The 15,960-nt window shown below is 43.1% G+C and overlaps 1 protein-coding gene across 7 annotated transcripts in view; it reads right to left on the bottom strand.

The window, feature by feature from the left end:
- The window catches only part of PRR14L (proline rich 14 like), a 57,024-nt gene that overhangs the window by 36,619 nt on the left and 4,445 nt on the right, over positions 1–15,960 (bottom strand). For 5 of the 7 annotated variants that reach the window (XM_029219350.1, XM_029219342.1, XM_029219332.1 and 2 more), the window contains 2 exons: positions 12,468–12,991; positions 935–1,007 (listed from right to left, as the gene is read on the bottom strand). In XM_029219350.1, coding sequence (XP_029075183.1) covers positions 935–1,007; positions 12,468–12,941 — 547 coding nt within the window. In that variant the 5' untranslated portion in view covers positions 12,942–12,991. Of the gene's footprint in view, positions 1–934; positions 1,008–2,409; positions 2,502–12,467; positions 12,992–15,960 lie in introns of those variants that run through there. The other 2 variants (XM_029219378.1, XM_029219369.1) reach the window with 2 other exon arrangements.

Below are 15,960 nucleotides of genomic sequence, written 5' to 3'. Positions count from 1 at the left end.
AGCCCTGAGACTGGGTGAGACATGCACAAAGCGACATTTCTCATCTTCAGAACTTTACTCTCTACTGGACAGCCAAGGCTTTGAGCCACAGAGAGAATCTCCAGCAGCAGGAAGCAGGGTGATAAACTGGGACAAGCGTCCTTTCTCATAGGGATGGTCTGTGCTTCCTTTTCTGTCCAGGCTGCCAAGAAGCAGAGTCAAATCTGACGTTGTATCACAGTAACAAAATGTTCACACGAACATATTTGCTGTATTTTTTTTTTGCAGTTTTGATTATTCTACATTGTTAACCTTAATTATAAAATAGATACACAGAGTCCTCGCTAAAGTTGCCTAAGATTATTTTCAGCCTGGGGCAGTGGGAGAAGAATCTTGGCTCAGCACTCTTCTGGGCCTCAGCTTCTTCCTCAATCAAATCAATCAAATCAATCAATCAATCAATCAATCAATCAAATTAAAGGCAGTATCTCAGATGCCCATATTCAACAATGGTTTTGAGGAGTAAACGAGGTAACGGAAGTGAGAAACTGTTCTGCAAACTCTCATGGTGACCGGGAGTGGACACGCCGTCCACAAGAACAGAGCAGGATGCCCTGCACAGCCAGCGGTGGTTCCTCCCCGTCCACGTGAACCCTTCCACACAGCGGTGCAGCTTTATAAAGTCAAATGAAAGATTTCACACCAGCATTAAGGTTCAACTCACAGTCAATGCGGACTCATTATAGAAAAAGTGGGAAGCAGACCTTTGTCACAAATGAGGCATCGCTCGATCATACCAGGGGCCTCCAAGTACGTCCATGGGCAATGATATCAAGAGCTGCTACAGTGAAGTCCATCTGGCAAGGCAGGGACCTAAAATCCTCACGTTCCCAGTGTGAACTAAAATTGTGTGTTTAATAATGGAAGAAGGAAAAGATGTGAGAGAAATAAATACCTTTGTTCCTCAGACCATCTTCAGGGAGGTCCGTGCATAGATGTTCTTTGCTTGCCTGCATCAGGAGGTCCTCCTGCGGTAAGAAAATCCAGCCGTCAGGGAGGATCCAGAGACACCCAAGCTCACCAATGCCAATGATTCTCTGAGAGTCTTCTTTCCAACTCCTGGAAATTTGCTAGCAGTCACAAGGACTGGGAACTGAAGCAAACCTCAAATTCAAATTAATATAATCAATAAAACTTCCACTTCTCTCGAATTTGAGCTCGAAAAGCCAAGTTTCCCAAGGTCTGGACAACAACAGAGGTTTAGAATGCTGGGCTGCAGATCCAAACAAAACCCTGTAAGTATCCTCTGAATCAAGAAACACATTGATGCAATGTGATCTTAATTAAGTGAAAATCTGAATGGAAACTATCAGGAAGTTGAATGTAACTCAGTTCCTAACCATTCTCAGCATCACATACTCATTTTTTTCTCAAACTTCCTGGAAGGGCTATTTTTCCTTTTCATCCCTGTTCACTGGAGGAGGGTATAAGGAGGAACACCATCAATGACAACCTACAGAGGGACTTCAGGAAAATGGGAAGGGGCAGCAGCAGCAGCGCATGTGTGGCATGGGGCCCCGTGAGGAAAGGGTCCGACCAGGCTGACCAGCTGGAGACACTGACAGACCAATGATGGCTTCTCACATCAAAGTTTCCTTCTGGGTCACCTTTTTCTCTGTCCAAAGATTTTTTTTTCACATGGATTAACTGGTAAGTAAAAGATTCTGACACAGCACTCACTTAAATTGACAGATGGTAAAATCACTGCTACAATGCTTGATAACTTTTACAGCACTTAAAAAAAAAATCACTGCCCACATTCTCCACCAAAAAAAATCCCCCCCCACAAAAACCCCAAAACAAAAACAACAACAAGGCTTCCCTGGTGGTACAGTGGTTGAGAGTCCACCTGCCGATGCAGGGGACACGGGTTCATGCCCCGGTCAAGGAAGATCCTACATGCCACGGAGCAGCTGGGTCTGTGAGCCATGGCTGCTGAGCCTGCGCGTCCGGAGCCTGTGCTCCGCAACGGGAGAGGCCACGGCAGTGAGAGGCCCGCGTACCAAAAAAAAACAAACAAAAAACAACAACAACAACAAACAAGCAAAACCATTTCATTTCTAAGCAAAGTTCTGTGGTGGAAACAGAAGATCAAAGTGATGGCAAATACAGGTGGACACAGGAGGAAATAAAGCATCATCACTGGAAGTGAGAGAAGAGGCCCGGCGTGGAGTGTCATGTACAAAGCTGGACTGTTCCTTCACTTTCTATTGCAACTTCAGCGTGGAATGCTTTTGCACAGCATGAACTTAAAACAACCATCTCCCACAGAACTTACGTGTTACCATGTTTGGCCAAAAGAGTATAAATTTTAGCGTGATGCCAGGTCAAATTTATTTGTAAATGGGGAGAAGAAAAGCTCTTACTTACCGTAGAAGGAATGATGGAATTAGAAAATCACCATTTGGCAACCATCACAGTGATAATTATCTCAAGAATCATCAATGGATGTTAAAACTAGTTGCTAAAAGTTTGAATGAGAAACAGAAATATTTACATAGTTTCAAAATATCTCCCCACAAGATACTTAATAATTATGAAGGGGAAAATAGTACCTTCACAGTGGAGAAGCCTGGCAGACCCCACCTGAACCAGGTGATGGCAGTTCCCATGCCCAGGAATGAGGCACCTCAATGCCAGGCGCTTGCTGAGAGGATGCACAGGGAGAACCACATCACTTCTGTGGGGTTCCTGCCCCCCAAATGCACAACCAGGATCTAATCATGAGGAAACATCAGACAAACCCAAACTGAGGAAAATTCTACAAAATAAATGGCCTGTACTCTTTCACGTGCCAAGGTCATGAGCTGAGAAAATGTTACAGATTAAATGAGACTAAACAAACATGACAACTGAATGCCACAAATGATCCTGGACTTTTCCTAGACCAAGAAAGCATTTTCTTTTCTTTTGCTACAAAAGACTTCAGTGGGACGATTGGCCAAATGTACTCTGATCAGTGTTAATTTCTTGATTTTGATTAGGGTACTGTGGTCACCTGACAGAATGCCCGTTGTTTGCTAGGAAATACACAGTCAAGTATTTAGGCATCACGTCTGCAACTATATGCTCAAATTATTCAGAAGGGAAAAAAAGCAAATGTGGTAAAATGTTAACATGTGAGGAATACACATGAAGGATAATGGGAATTCTTCACACTGCTTTTGCAACTTTTCTGTAAGTCTCAAATTATTTCAAAATAAGAGGTTAAGAAAACATCATTATTTGTAGTTACCCTTGATCCTTTCTCCAAAATGATACTACCCTCCACACTTCCAGTTCTCAGACTGAATGTCTGAAGTGTTAGATTAGATGCTATTTAGAGTATTTCTTCAGGTTAATACTTTATGGGAAAGGCCAGGTGCTGGAGCAAAAGCCAAGGGGTGAGGAGTCAGATGCAGCTCCGTTCCAGCCGCAGGACTCCCACCTGCTAGCTTTGCTGCACAGAGTGCATGCTTACAGGTGGTTTTATAAATGGGGACTACAGACACCTTGCAAGATGCCCCGTCAGGATGGGTGCTCCATGAGCAGAAGCTTTCACCATCCAGTAGACCTTAGACCTTAGATCTCACTTTCCTGTGAGAAAAGCCAATAGGACTGTCACCAACAGAGCCCAGTGTCATCTGGAGTGACCGCCCTAAGCTCTTCTGGGCCTAAAAGAGACTGCAGTGAGAGGTGACCTGCCAGCAGCATACAGGTCCCCTCAGATTCCCATGGACTCTGGTGAGCTCATATGATGAACCCTAAGGGCTCCGGCTCCTGGAGGGACTGCTGGGATTTTAGTCTGACCCCACCTGCTGCTCTAAGGAGATGTCTTAGCTGGAGCCTGCACACACCCTGGTGCAGTGCCAACCTGACTGCTTCAAGCCATCCCCCCCCCGCCCCCGGCTCCCTGCTTAGCCACGACTCCTAACAGTGAAAGGGAGCAGCAGAAGCCAGGAGTGACAGACTCCTCTCTCCCCCTGCCTTGCTGACTTCTCCTGAAAGGTTCTGAGTTATGAAAAACAAGTTTCCCCTCACAGAGGGCTGTGGACCCTACAAAGTTTTAAGTCTAGATATGATCAGGAATTGACAGGGTTGAAAAACAGTGTGAGGCTGAGTTCAGATGTGAGGGACCCCCAACCACCAGCACCACGGCAGTGGGTGATCTTCAGATCAGGTGGGAGCTCAACCAGCCTTGGGTCCCAAACGCAGATGAAGGAACAGAACAGACCACTTGCGAGCAATGCCGTGTAGCGTAAGCATCCTGTGTGCAACTCCCTCCTCCATCCCCTCGAGCCAACCGATCATGTAATAAACACTTGCAGAAATTTATCAGACACAATGTCCTTTTCCTACAATATTTTATCAGCTAAGTGTTCTAAGTTTCAGGATTCCTAGAGGTAAAGTCCTAAACATTTCTCTCTACCATCTAGATTTTACTAAATCTTGACATCTGATCGTTAATATCCTAACATTCCTTGCAAAATCTGTTTCCAAGATAAAAATTCATGTGGATCCCTCTTGCAAAATCAAATGAGATAATTGCAGTAGTTTGTAGCATTATATAAACTATATAAAATACGAAATGCCACGTAATAGTGCAATTTGTCAAACTGACAGCAAACTCTCTGCCTCAGCCTGGCACAGCCAACATGTCATCCTCTTGCCCACTGCTTGGAATCAAAACCAACTTAAAATACTTCTCCAAAGTTTAGGCAGATTTTAGGAGGGTCTTGAAAACCATTCTTACTGTTCGTCTGTAATCTTATTTCCCATTAAAAGCTGGCTGTGGGGCTTCCCTGGTGGCGCAGTGGTTGAGAATCTGCCTGCCAATGCAGGGGACACGGGTTTGAGCCCTGGTCTGGGAAGATCCCACATGCCGTGGAGCAACTAGGCCCGTGAGCCACAACTACTGAGCCTGTGCGTCTGGAGCTTGTGCTCCGCAACAAGAGAGGCCGCGACAGTGAGAGGCCCGCACACCGCGATGAAGAGTGGCCCCCGCTCGCCGCAACTAGAGAAAGCCCTCGCACAGAAACGAAGACCCAATACAGCCAAAAATAAATAAATAAAATAAAATAAAATAATAATAAAAAAGCTGGCTGTTTATCCTGGAAAAGACACAAAACTGATTCATTCGTATGAGGCTAGTATTGAGCCAGAAAAAAAAAAACCCACAAATATCTTTAGGAGGGAAATGAACATACACCAGGCCCTTCAGCTTTTATAAGCAGGGTAGTTATAAGCTCCTCAGGGCCTAAGGTACACCTGAGCCATGAGCCCTGGTTGTAAGCAGATCTCGCTGACCCCCTCCAAGACTGAGCTTCCTAAGCTGGAGCAGTGGTGGTCCCAGCTTCAGGTGGGACTGCCGACACACTGAACACACAATAGGGCCCCAACACAGAGCAAATGAGATACCTCCCATTTCCTGGCACTTGTGGGAACAGCAGTGATCAAGTTCACAGTGAAGAACACTGAAAATAAACAAGATGTTGGATCTCTAGATGGACCTTTCAGTTTCCTACGCTTGCACATCTAGGAAGGAAGAGCTGTAGAACAGTAACTTTAAATCTTTACTGAGCCTAAAAAGGAATTTTCCTCCATGTATCTCAATTCAGAGAAACTTTAAATGAGGCACCAATCACGTTAGCTGGGTAAGGCATTTAGTAACAGTCCGCCACAAGGATTTATCTAAGAGAACTGCTAAACTAATGAGGAGAAAGTTCCACCTTAAATCCCAGCAATATGTGAATGGTGCTTTGGGCACTTCTTTGTCACACACTTTTAACAATATGAGCTGAGAACCACGGCAAACCATCACTGTGGGGACCATGGTACCCTGGCAGACCGGGAGAACACCTTATGGCCACCAACTGTACTACTGAGAGTGTGAAGTTCAGATTTTTTCACCTTTAAATCACTGAAAATGAGTTATTTCCAACAAGATTTCCTTTTAAGCAAACAGCAAGCTGCTTCACACTATTGCAAATTTCCCTTAGGATCAGAGACGCTTAGGGTGATGAGGAAGGAAGCTTAATGGGCATTTAGCATAACAGCCTTTCCCTTAAGTAAAGTCACATAAATTGCACAAGATTGGGTCTTTTCTGAACATGCCATTAAATAACAAGTTTCTCCAATAGCATAACATGCCTCGGGTGATCAAAAGCCATTGTGCTTCCTGACTTGATGTCTCCTGTCCATATGCTTTCAAATATCTGTCAAAAGATGCATACTGAGTCTTCATATGTTTCCGCTAACAGACAATTCAGAACTTTTTCTGTGTCTGTGTTGAGCATGAATGATGTATCTTGAAGCCAAAGCTTTTACAACACGTTCACCCCAGCAGATCTACCCCTGTGTACAGCTTACATCTAAGTACCAAGAAAAACAAACCATGGTATAAAGAGTTTTCACAGATACAAGGATGTAATGTTCAGCACAGGGAATGTAACCAATATTTTGTAATAACCTTAAATGAAGTATAACCTATAAAAATGTCAAAAATCACTACATTGGGCAATTCCCTGATGACCTAGTGGTTAGATTCCAGGCTTTTGCTGCCATGGCCTGGGTTCAATCCCTGGTCAGGGAACTGAGATTCCACAAACTGTGCAGCCAAGGAAACAAAAACAAAATCACTATGTTGTACACCAGAAACTAATATAACGTTGTAAACCAACTATACTTCAGTTAAAAAAAAGAAAATAAAGTTCGTTGTTCAAATCAGGAAAAAAAAAGTTTTCAATGTCAAATCACCTGTGTGGGATGTCGCATACCCGTCTTTCCACTTTATTCTTAAATAAGACCAGTCTTTTCCATATCCTGGTCCGTAACCTCTGTGTGCACCGTAGTTCTTGACCTTCCTCCTGTGAGTGCAGAGGTCACAGCTGAACGGTTCTTTCACCACTCAGCGTGGCTCCTACAGCTGTCCCTTCCACTTATCTGTTCCCAGACTCTTTCCCCTCGTTTTTGCCTTTCTTCTCCCCTCCTGATAACAGAATATCCCAGATCAAAGGACAAAAGTACCAGTTACAGGTACTTATAACTTTTTGACACAATCATAAGGCAGGAAAGAATGATTTTTTTGCTGGTTTAACTTTTCATGATTGAAATATTTCATGACTGGAATATTTATTTTAACTTTTTAAGTGGATCTTTATTTTTTAATTTTTTATTAAATTTTTTAAAAAATATTTTGGCTGCACCACACAGCATGCAGGATCTTAGTTCCCCAACCAGGGATTGAACCCTTGCCCCCTGCAGTGGAAGCGCAGAGTCTTAACCACTGGATAGTCAGAGAAGCCCCACGTGGATCTTTAAAGAAAATGTCAAGTACAGTCACAAAAGGACAAAGACTGTATGATTGCACTTATATGAGGTCCCTAGAGCAGACAAATTCATAGACAGAAAGGTGGCGAACGGGGGTTACCAGGGGCTGGGGGAGAGCATATGGGGAGTTATTGTTTAATGGGGACAGAGTTCCAATTTGGGAATATAAAAAGAGTTCTGGAGATGGATGGTGGTGATGGTTACACAACAATGTGAATGTACTTAATGTCACTGAAGCGTTACAAATAATAAAAATGGTAAATGTTATATGTATTTTACCACAGTAAAAAAAGCCAAAAAAAAAGTTAAGACCAACATTTAAAAATAAGTTGCTTCATAAAATAACATGTACTTTGTTTTTCTTTTACAACAACAACCAAAAAAAAAACCATAAAAACAAAAACACAACTAATAATGACCTTGAGAGGTTAAATGAGTGAATGAAATGAATATTTAACAAAAACAGTTTAGGCTTCATCAGGGCCCAAGGTACAAAAAAACGTAAACTTCTAATTCTAAATATTGGTGCTGTTCTTCTCCATGAACTGGGAAATTCACCAAGCAGACTTAACTTCATTAAATTCATTTAATTCATGCAATCCACGCCGGAAAGTGTAGGTGGCCGTCCTTCACAACCACAGCAAGTTCTTATTCCTGGAGCCGAGCTCTGTTGAAGTCAGTACCCTTCCGCCTTGACTGATTTTGGTTCAGAGGGAATAGAGAAGAGTGGGTTAAGTGATAACCTCTGAGTACTTTTCCCCAAACTGGAGCCAGTGCACGATTGTGGGCCTCTTTGTTGGTTTGAGATGAACAACAGCTGAAGGAAAAAACTTTGTGGAATGCTGCTAAAGGCAAATCAACTATTAGAACAAAATCACAGAATGTCAGCATGGAAAAGAACACCTCTGAGGTTGCTTGTCTGAGTTAGAATCCCCTTTGCTATATTCCTGACAAACAGTCACTGAGCCTCTTCATAAATAGGACTTCCCTGAGTAACCTAAGCCATTTCTAGCTGGTCTAGCTGTTAAAAAGCACCTCTCATACTGAGTTAAATTCTGTCTCCCTCTATCAAGAAGAGGTTTTTGTTTTGTTTTTTAATTGTTATAATATTTTTAAAGTTTTTAAACATCTGATTTAGAAATATCTTTTACATACACCAAAAAATTGCAAATATTGATCAAAAAAATTTCTTGTATAGTCTTCATCCAGCTTTCCCTAATGTTAACATCTTACATAACCACAGTATAGTTATTAACACTAATAAAATACTAACTAGTCTTAAGACGTTATTCAAACCTTGTTAATGGCTCCATAACACCCTTTTTCGGGACCAGGATCCAATCCAGGCTCCCAGAATGCATTTAGTCATCATGCCTCCTCAGTCTCCTTTCAACTGAGAGGGTTCCGTACGTATTCATCTTTCATAACTTTTGGAAAGAAAGTCCCTTGGTTTGGGTTTGTCAGATGTTTCCTCATGATTAGATCCTGGTTGTGCATCTGGGGGGCAGGAACCCCACAGAAGTGACATGGTTCTTCTCTGCCTCATCCCTCCTGTGTGTACACATGTGTGTGTTTTATACAAATGAGCATACACTTGTACACTTGCTTATTTCCCCTTCTTTCATGCATGAAAGGGAGGATACTGTAGAAAGTCCTTCACAGTTTGCTCTTTTCACTTAGTGTATCCTCCTTTGCAGAAGAGTTAACAGCAGCAGGCCTGACTGTTATTCTAAGAAAGGCATGCTTACAAGGGTAGCCTTGGCTAGCATCTGGGAACTTAGATTGCAGGAGAGTCTCCACTATTTCCTAAATGATCAGAGTGGCTCATGACACCTATACAACAATGTGATTCATGGGGAACCCCTGCTTTCCTCCTGTGACGTCTGGGATTTTGGTATGTGCCAGCCAGAGGATGCCCATGTGACCAGCCTGAACTCTAACAAGCTTCCATGGTAGACATTTCACGTGTATGAGCAGAATTTGTTCCCAGAGGAAGTGAAGTGTGTGTGACTACACTCGGAGAGGACTCCTGGGAGCCTGTGCATGATTTCCTCTAGACATTGCCCCCATGCCCCTCTTCCCTTTGCTGATTGTTTTATGTCCTTACACTGTAATTAATCTTAGCTGTGAATATGACCATGTGCAGTGTCCTGTGAATTCCAGAGAATCACCAAACACAGAAGTGGTCTAGGGGACACCTGTACCTGTACATGGAGATCTTCATTCTTTATTACAGTTGCACAGGGCTCCAGGGAAGGATGTTTATATACCATAGTTTATTCAACCTGTCTCCTATATGTGGGCATTTAGGTTGCTTCCAACATTTTGCAATAATAAACTACGCTTCAAACAATAACCTTGTGTATACATATTTTTATGCTGTGGGAGGTGTATCTTCAGGGTAGATACTCTCTAGAAATGAGAGTTCTGGGTCAACAGGTCAGGGCATAGTTTTGTTAAGTGTAGCCCAATTCCTCTTCTACAAGGTTGTATCAGTATGTGTTCCCACCAGCCATGTGTGAGAACAGCCCTTTTCCTCAAAGCCTTGCCGACCAGGTGTGTTGTCATAATTCTTCATGTTCACCAATCTGATAGGTTTCATAAAAGTAGTATCATGGGTTGTTTAAATTTGCATCTCTAATTATGAGTGAGGTTGGCCATCTTCATGTGTTTAAACACAATACACACACACAAACACACATGCACGCAGTGACTTATCTACTCAAGTGTCTCCTCCATTTTTCTATTGGGTTTTTTCATTCCCCAATTTAAGAGGTCTTTATACATAAGAGATATAAGCCCATCATCCATGATATACGTTGCAAATATGTCCTACCAATGTGTCAGTTGTCTTTTGACTATGTTTGTGCTGTTTTTGCCATCTAGCAAGAGTTAACCTGGGGTCCAAAGATGTCTGGAGTCTGCAGAACTTCCGGGATGGCATGTCTGCTTTTCTGAGAGGCCTGCAGCATTCATCCAGATTTCCAATAGTGCTGTGAGCTAAGAATGTCAGGAGCTGCCACCGTCCCACCCGTCTTCCCCTGAGCTTAACCGTGCCCAACAGAACTGCTCTGCTCAACCCTCCAAAGTCGCAAAGGCTTCTCTCATTCCTCCTGATTTTTCAGGAAGACCCAGCAACTCGGCTTCCAATGGGGTATTTTCACGTTGTGTCCTTAGTGTGAATTCTTATCCATGAATACATTCTTCCCACATGACCCCAGGCTCAATGTGAAAAGGAAGGGACAGGCTCTGCTTTGGCCAGGAACCCCAACACTGACTCATTCCTTGCTTCCCCTCTGCTCCCCACCCCATCCTCCCTGTATCTTGAGCTCATCTGAGTGCTGGGGGGGTAGGGGAGAGAGAACCATGAGGATGATACTCTAGGTACAGGCGAACCAGCACACAAGCACACCACCACCACCTCTGTCCAGGCAACACATTTTGTTAATGTATATTAAGAGCAAACTGGCTTTTCTTGGCAGCTACAGAGTCAATTCTAATTAACCAGTTAAAACGTGTAGGGCTTCTGTTTTTCACTTCTGTTTTCCACTTGTGTGTAGTTCCCTTTATGAAAACCAAGTACAAAATCTTGCATTTATATCTATTAAATTTCATTTTGCTTTACACAATTCAAAATAGAATTTACCTCTGGTGGAGTTAAAAGGGAGAAAGGGAATGGTTTAGAAAAGGAATAGGGAGACAGTAATCTTCTAGTTCTTGAGTTGGGTGGTATGTATATATGTATATACACGTACTGATATAAGTATGTTGTGTTCATTTATATACGCATAATTTCATTTTATATCAAATTTTACACGAAGAAAACTTTCCATCTTGTTAGACGCAGCCCACCATAGCAAGGAGTAAGGAACTTTGGGTCTGTTACCTTGCTCATTTAACTATATTTTTAAGGATAGGTCATCACAGCATAAAATCTGATATTTTTTTCAACTGTTACTTCACGCTTTATCTATTCTTAATTATGGTTAATATACGCAGCCTACTAATGACAGTCAATTGCCCTGCAACCTGTGTAAAGAAATGATGTATTTTTATCAGGTGGGGAATGGGCTTCCTAGCCCAGGAAGCCCAGAGAATACGAACTTATTAGTACATAGAGCAGGGGTTGACAAACTACAGCCTGTGCTTATAGACAACACTTTACTGGAATACAGCCACACTAATTTTTGTAAGAATCACCTATGCCTGCTTTCAAGGAACAATGGCAGAGTTGAGTAGTTTCAACAGAGGCCATATGGCCTGCAAAGCTTAAAATATTTACTTTACGACCCTTTACACAGAAAGTTTACTAACTCTTGATCTAAGGCACCATCCAGGGCAAAGAGTAAGCTTTCTAGTCCACTTGGCAGGTAAAACTTCCTTTAGGAATTGGGGTCCATCAGGCTACCTTAGCTCACTAACCATTAGTCTCACCTAACTAATCCCTCTTATTCCAATATCAAATTCACAGAGATGGGATTTTCCATGCCACACCAAGCAGTGATTCCACTTTTCACTGTGTATTAGTTAAAGAACTGGCTTTCTGATTTAAGCTCCAGCCTCTCATGAAGGGGGGTAGCTTGGATCAGTCCTTTGGAGATCATCACCTCTGACGCACAAAAGATATAAGTCAAGTTTCTAGACCTGCAAAGCTTAGGACTTACTTCTGAAATATGGAGACCCCGCGAGGGTATACATCCTATGAAGCCCTAGCTGGGTCAACAGCCTCCCTCAAAGATACCCCTGTGACACCTCACTCTATCCTAACCATGACACTACCAAAACTCAAGGAACGAGTACACATCATTCCTTAACATCAGGCACAGAAATCCCACACGACCATCACAAAGAGACTCAACATTCCATATACAGTAGCTGTGTCAGAGGACTGACACGTTTTCATGAGATAAGCACTTCCTCTGCTCAAGTGTCTGATGCAACACGAATGTTTTTAAAAATCATCAAAAGAAAGTTAACATCAAAATCAACATTTTGGAAATGCTTCAAGAATAAATCATAAGCTACCTGTCAGACTCTGTACTTTATTCTGAGAAGTGTTAGTCCAGTTGTAAAGATGCCATCCCCACTCAACTGATCTGCATCAAGATCTCATTTCTTACCTGGCTGGGGCAGAGCTTCTCTTCAGCAGCTGTGGAATATTGACGTGTGTCTTCCTTTGCTCCCTCACAGGGGTCTCTTACACTCTCCGCCTGGTCCCCTCCATCTCTGAAGACCTTTTGCTCCATGCTGTTGGCTTTCACTTCCCTATCCAAGATCCCAGAAGCCACAGAACCTTCTGCTGTGGGGTCCACCAGCCCACACCGCCCAGGCTCACCCCCATGGTCCAAGGTCTCAGGGGTTTCTTCACGACAACTTTCCACAGGAGTCCTCTGCAGCTCCAAGGGCACTGCCCTACTCTGACTTATACGAGAGCTTGAGGCTCCAGGTTTTACATCTGGAATCGCACTTGGCTCAGGGTCAGCATGAAGCTCTTTGGAGACACTCACTGGGAGTTCAGAGTATAATTCCTGCACCTCGGCAGACATGGAGGAATCGAGTGGAACGGGCTGGGTCTCTAGGCCGGATGACAGCATGGGGGCAGATGCAGATATGGAGTCAAGTCTTTTACACCAAACGGCTCACCCTGACACAAATCAAAGGAAGGGATAAAAGTTTAAAACCTTGCACGGTAGTAGAAAGCTGTCTCAGCTTAAACTGGCTAAAACAAAGGCAAAAAATTCTAACTCAAATGCCAACATTATCTGGCACCAAAAAATTCTCTGTAAGAGACTGAGTTTGAGGAAAATAAATACCTTAAACCTTTAATAGACATGTCTAATTTCAATGCAAATACTGCCTTGTGAACAATTCTTAGTATAAATCTGGATTTAAGTGAGATCTCATCAAATGTAGATGAAAATAAGACATGTCTAAGCATCCAAGGATAGACCCAATGTAAATAAGAAAATAAAGATTGTTTTTGAATTGTTTTCAGGTTGTGAACCTTGCGCGTTTTGTTCGCTGCTATATTCCTGTTGCCTGGAATAGTTGTTTCACACATAGCAGGTACTCAGAAAATATTTGCTGAATTAACACATACTGAGGGACTCTGAAGAATTCGATTCACTGACTTTTCTTCATTAAGAATTCTCTTTGGAAGAAGATATAGAGAAAAGTGCTCACTAAACACCTGAGCTGTGTCTACACAGGTTGGCACCCAACATGACTAAATCAGCTCTTGGGCAAATCCCTCCTGACTTCAACTCAGCACCTCGAGATTTTCCAAGTGCCTTCACAAACACCACTCATTTGATTCTCATAACAACCCAGTGAGCTAAGCAGGGCGGCTGTTGTCTTCCTCTTACATGTTCTAACACCACACCTGAAGAGAGTAAAGGTGACCTGCCTAAAATATTACATGGTTAACTGAGGGAAGGAGGGGGGACACCCAGGGCTTCCACTGGGTTGGTCATGTTTCACTTCTCACATTGGGTAATGGGAACATGGGTTATTTGCTAAAATGCACATATTTAAGTAGTTCATGATACTGTATTATTAAAGTAATCAAAACAAACGCACACACAGATAGGGAATGGTACACCCAAAACCAGGGTCTCCTGGCCGGTAACTTTTCCATTTTAGTCTACCAAACGCGTGTGGTTTCCACCACAAAATCCACTTGACCTGACCAAGGCGGAAATGATAACCAAATGAGATACTGCACACTTTCGTTCTTGATGTTTTCCTTAACCCTAAACAGGAGGAGAGAGAAGATGAGAAATCTTTGGAATCTCCGAGTTCATAACAAGAATTTATCTGAAGTACCGACAGCAGATTCCTTTGGCCGAAATGTACATAGGAAAGGATGTTTCAGATGTACTCTCACCACTTCCTAATGTCCATCTTTCTCCAAAATAAACATGTTACATACAAGTAATACCCAGAGCTTGCTACTGAACTGTTTTGACTGTTAGGCTGTCTCACCGTCTCTCCACCGACCACGATCAGATTTTTGAGCATGAGGGACTCTGCGAGACACCACGTAACTCCCTCCTTACGACCCAGCGGCCCTGGGCCCTGTCTGTTTATACCCTGATTATAGGGGAAAGTCCACCGATGCCGCTTACACAAAGGCACACGCTCTGCCTCCCCGTCAATGAGCAGCCCGCTCCTTGAGCACTCCTGGGTTGACGACTGTTCCTCCTTGACAGAAGGTCCCCTACACTGGCTTGTGCTGTCTGGACTGGAGCTGGGGCTGAGAAGGGCAGATGACAGGTCCTCTCATTCCAGACCATTCTGCCCTCCTCCTGGTTTTCCAACCTGTGGTGGCTGGTTTACTCACGTCCCTATGCTCTCATCTGCTGAGCGAGCGCCTTAGTGTTTTCAAGGAACCCTACTCAAAGGTGAAAGGACATAACGCGATACCACTAACTTAAATACGAATACTAGAAATTACAGGAAAGCAGACTGCTGGTCCATAAGGTTGAGGTAACACAGGAGGGCTGGTGAAGAAACTTGAATCCAAAGGAGAAGCAAGGAGAGATGCACTGGCGTGCAAAGGAGTGAGGTGAGACTCACAGGGGACTTTCATAAACCGTGCTGACAAAGGCATCCTTTCTGGAGCTAGTCTTCCCCTTTCTCCTCTAGCTCCTGGATTTCTAGGGGTACTTTAGATTTTAAGCCATCTTGTGTGTATGTGTGTGTGTATACGTGGGGGTTAAGGGATAAAGTGAAATTGCTATTTGATGCCCCCGCTCCCAAAAGGTTGGAAGTGCTCCATTTTAATTTGGTTCAGTTTCCCTTTCCCATCGACAGATAACAATCCAGCTTTTGGTTGTCACACCACATATGCACCAAAAGAGTAACTGCAGGAAAGACTACTGTAGAAGAGAAGGTGGAGACGGGCTCCGTGGGTCTCCCTGCCTGCCAGGGTGCGGGTGTTCTCAAGTTCAACCCTCAATATACCTCCCTTCCCAGGATTCACTTTTTTGATGACCTCACCTTTTCGTGCAGCTTCTCTGCTAACAGGATGACTCAAAACTGTCTCTTTAAGCACAGAGTAACCACATGATCCAGCGACTCCACTCTGAGGAACATGTGCAAAAACCACACGCCCACACAAAAACTTGTACACGGATGTTCACCGCAGAACTGTTCACAAGAGCCAAAAAGTGGAAACAGATCAAAATGTCCATCAACTGATGAACGGATCAACAAAATGTGGTCTATCCACACAATGGAGTATTACTTAACTATGAAAAGAAATGATGTGCTGATTCATGACACAACATGTATGAACCTTGAAAACCTTATGTAAGTAAAAGAAGCCAGGCACAAAAGGCCACATAAGATCTCACTTACATGAAATGTCCAGAGCAGGAAAATCTGGAAGCAGAAAGTGGATTAGTAACCACTTACTGCTGGAAGAGTTGGAGAAACAGGGAGTGGCTGATGGACAGTTTTCCCTTTGGGCGCAATAAAAGTGTTCTAAAATTGATTGTGGTGATGGTTGCACAACTCAGACTATGCCAAACACCACTGAATTGTACAATTTAAGTTGATGAATTACAAGTTATATGAATTATATCTTAATAAAGCTGATTTTTTTTAAAA

This window comes from Monodon monoceros, unplaced genomic scaffold (genome assembly GCF_005190385.1).
Source record: "Monodon monoceros isolate NGI ecotype Baffin Bay Population unplaced genomic scaffold, NGI_Narwhal_1 Super_Scaffold_1, whole genome shotgun sequence".
Lineage (NCBI taxonomy): Eukaryota > Metazoa > Chordata > Mammalia > Artiodactyla > Monodontidae > Monodon > Monodon monoceros.
The sequence above is the reverse complement of the archived record's forward strand: the minus strand, read 5'-3'. Positions and strand labels throughout refer to the sequence as shown.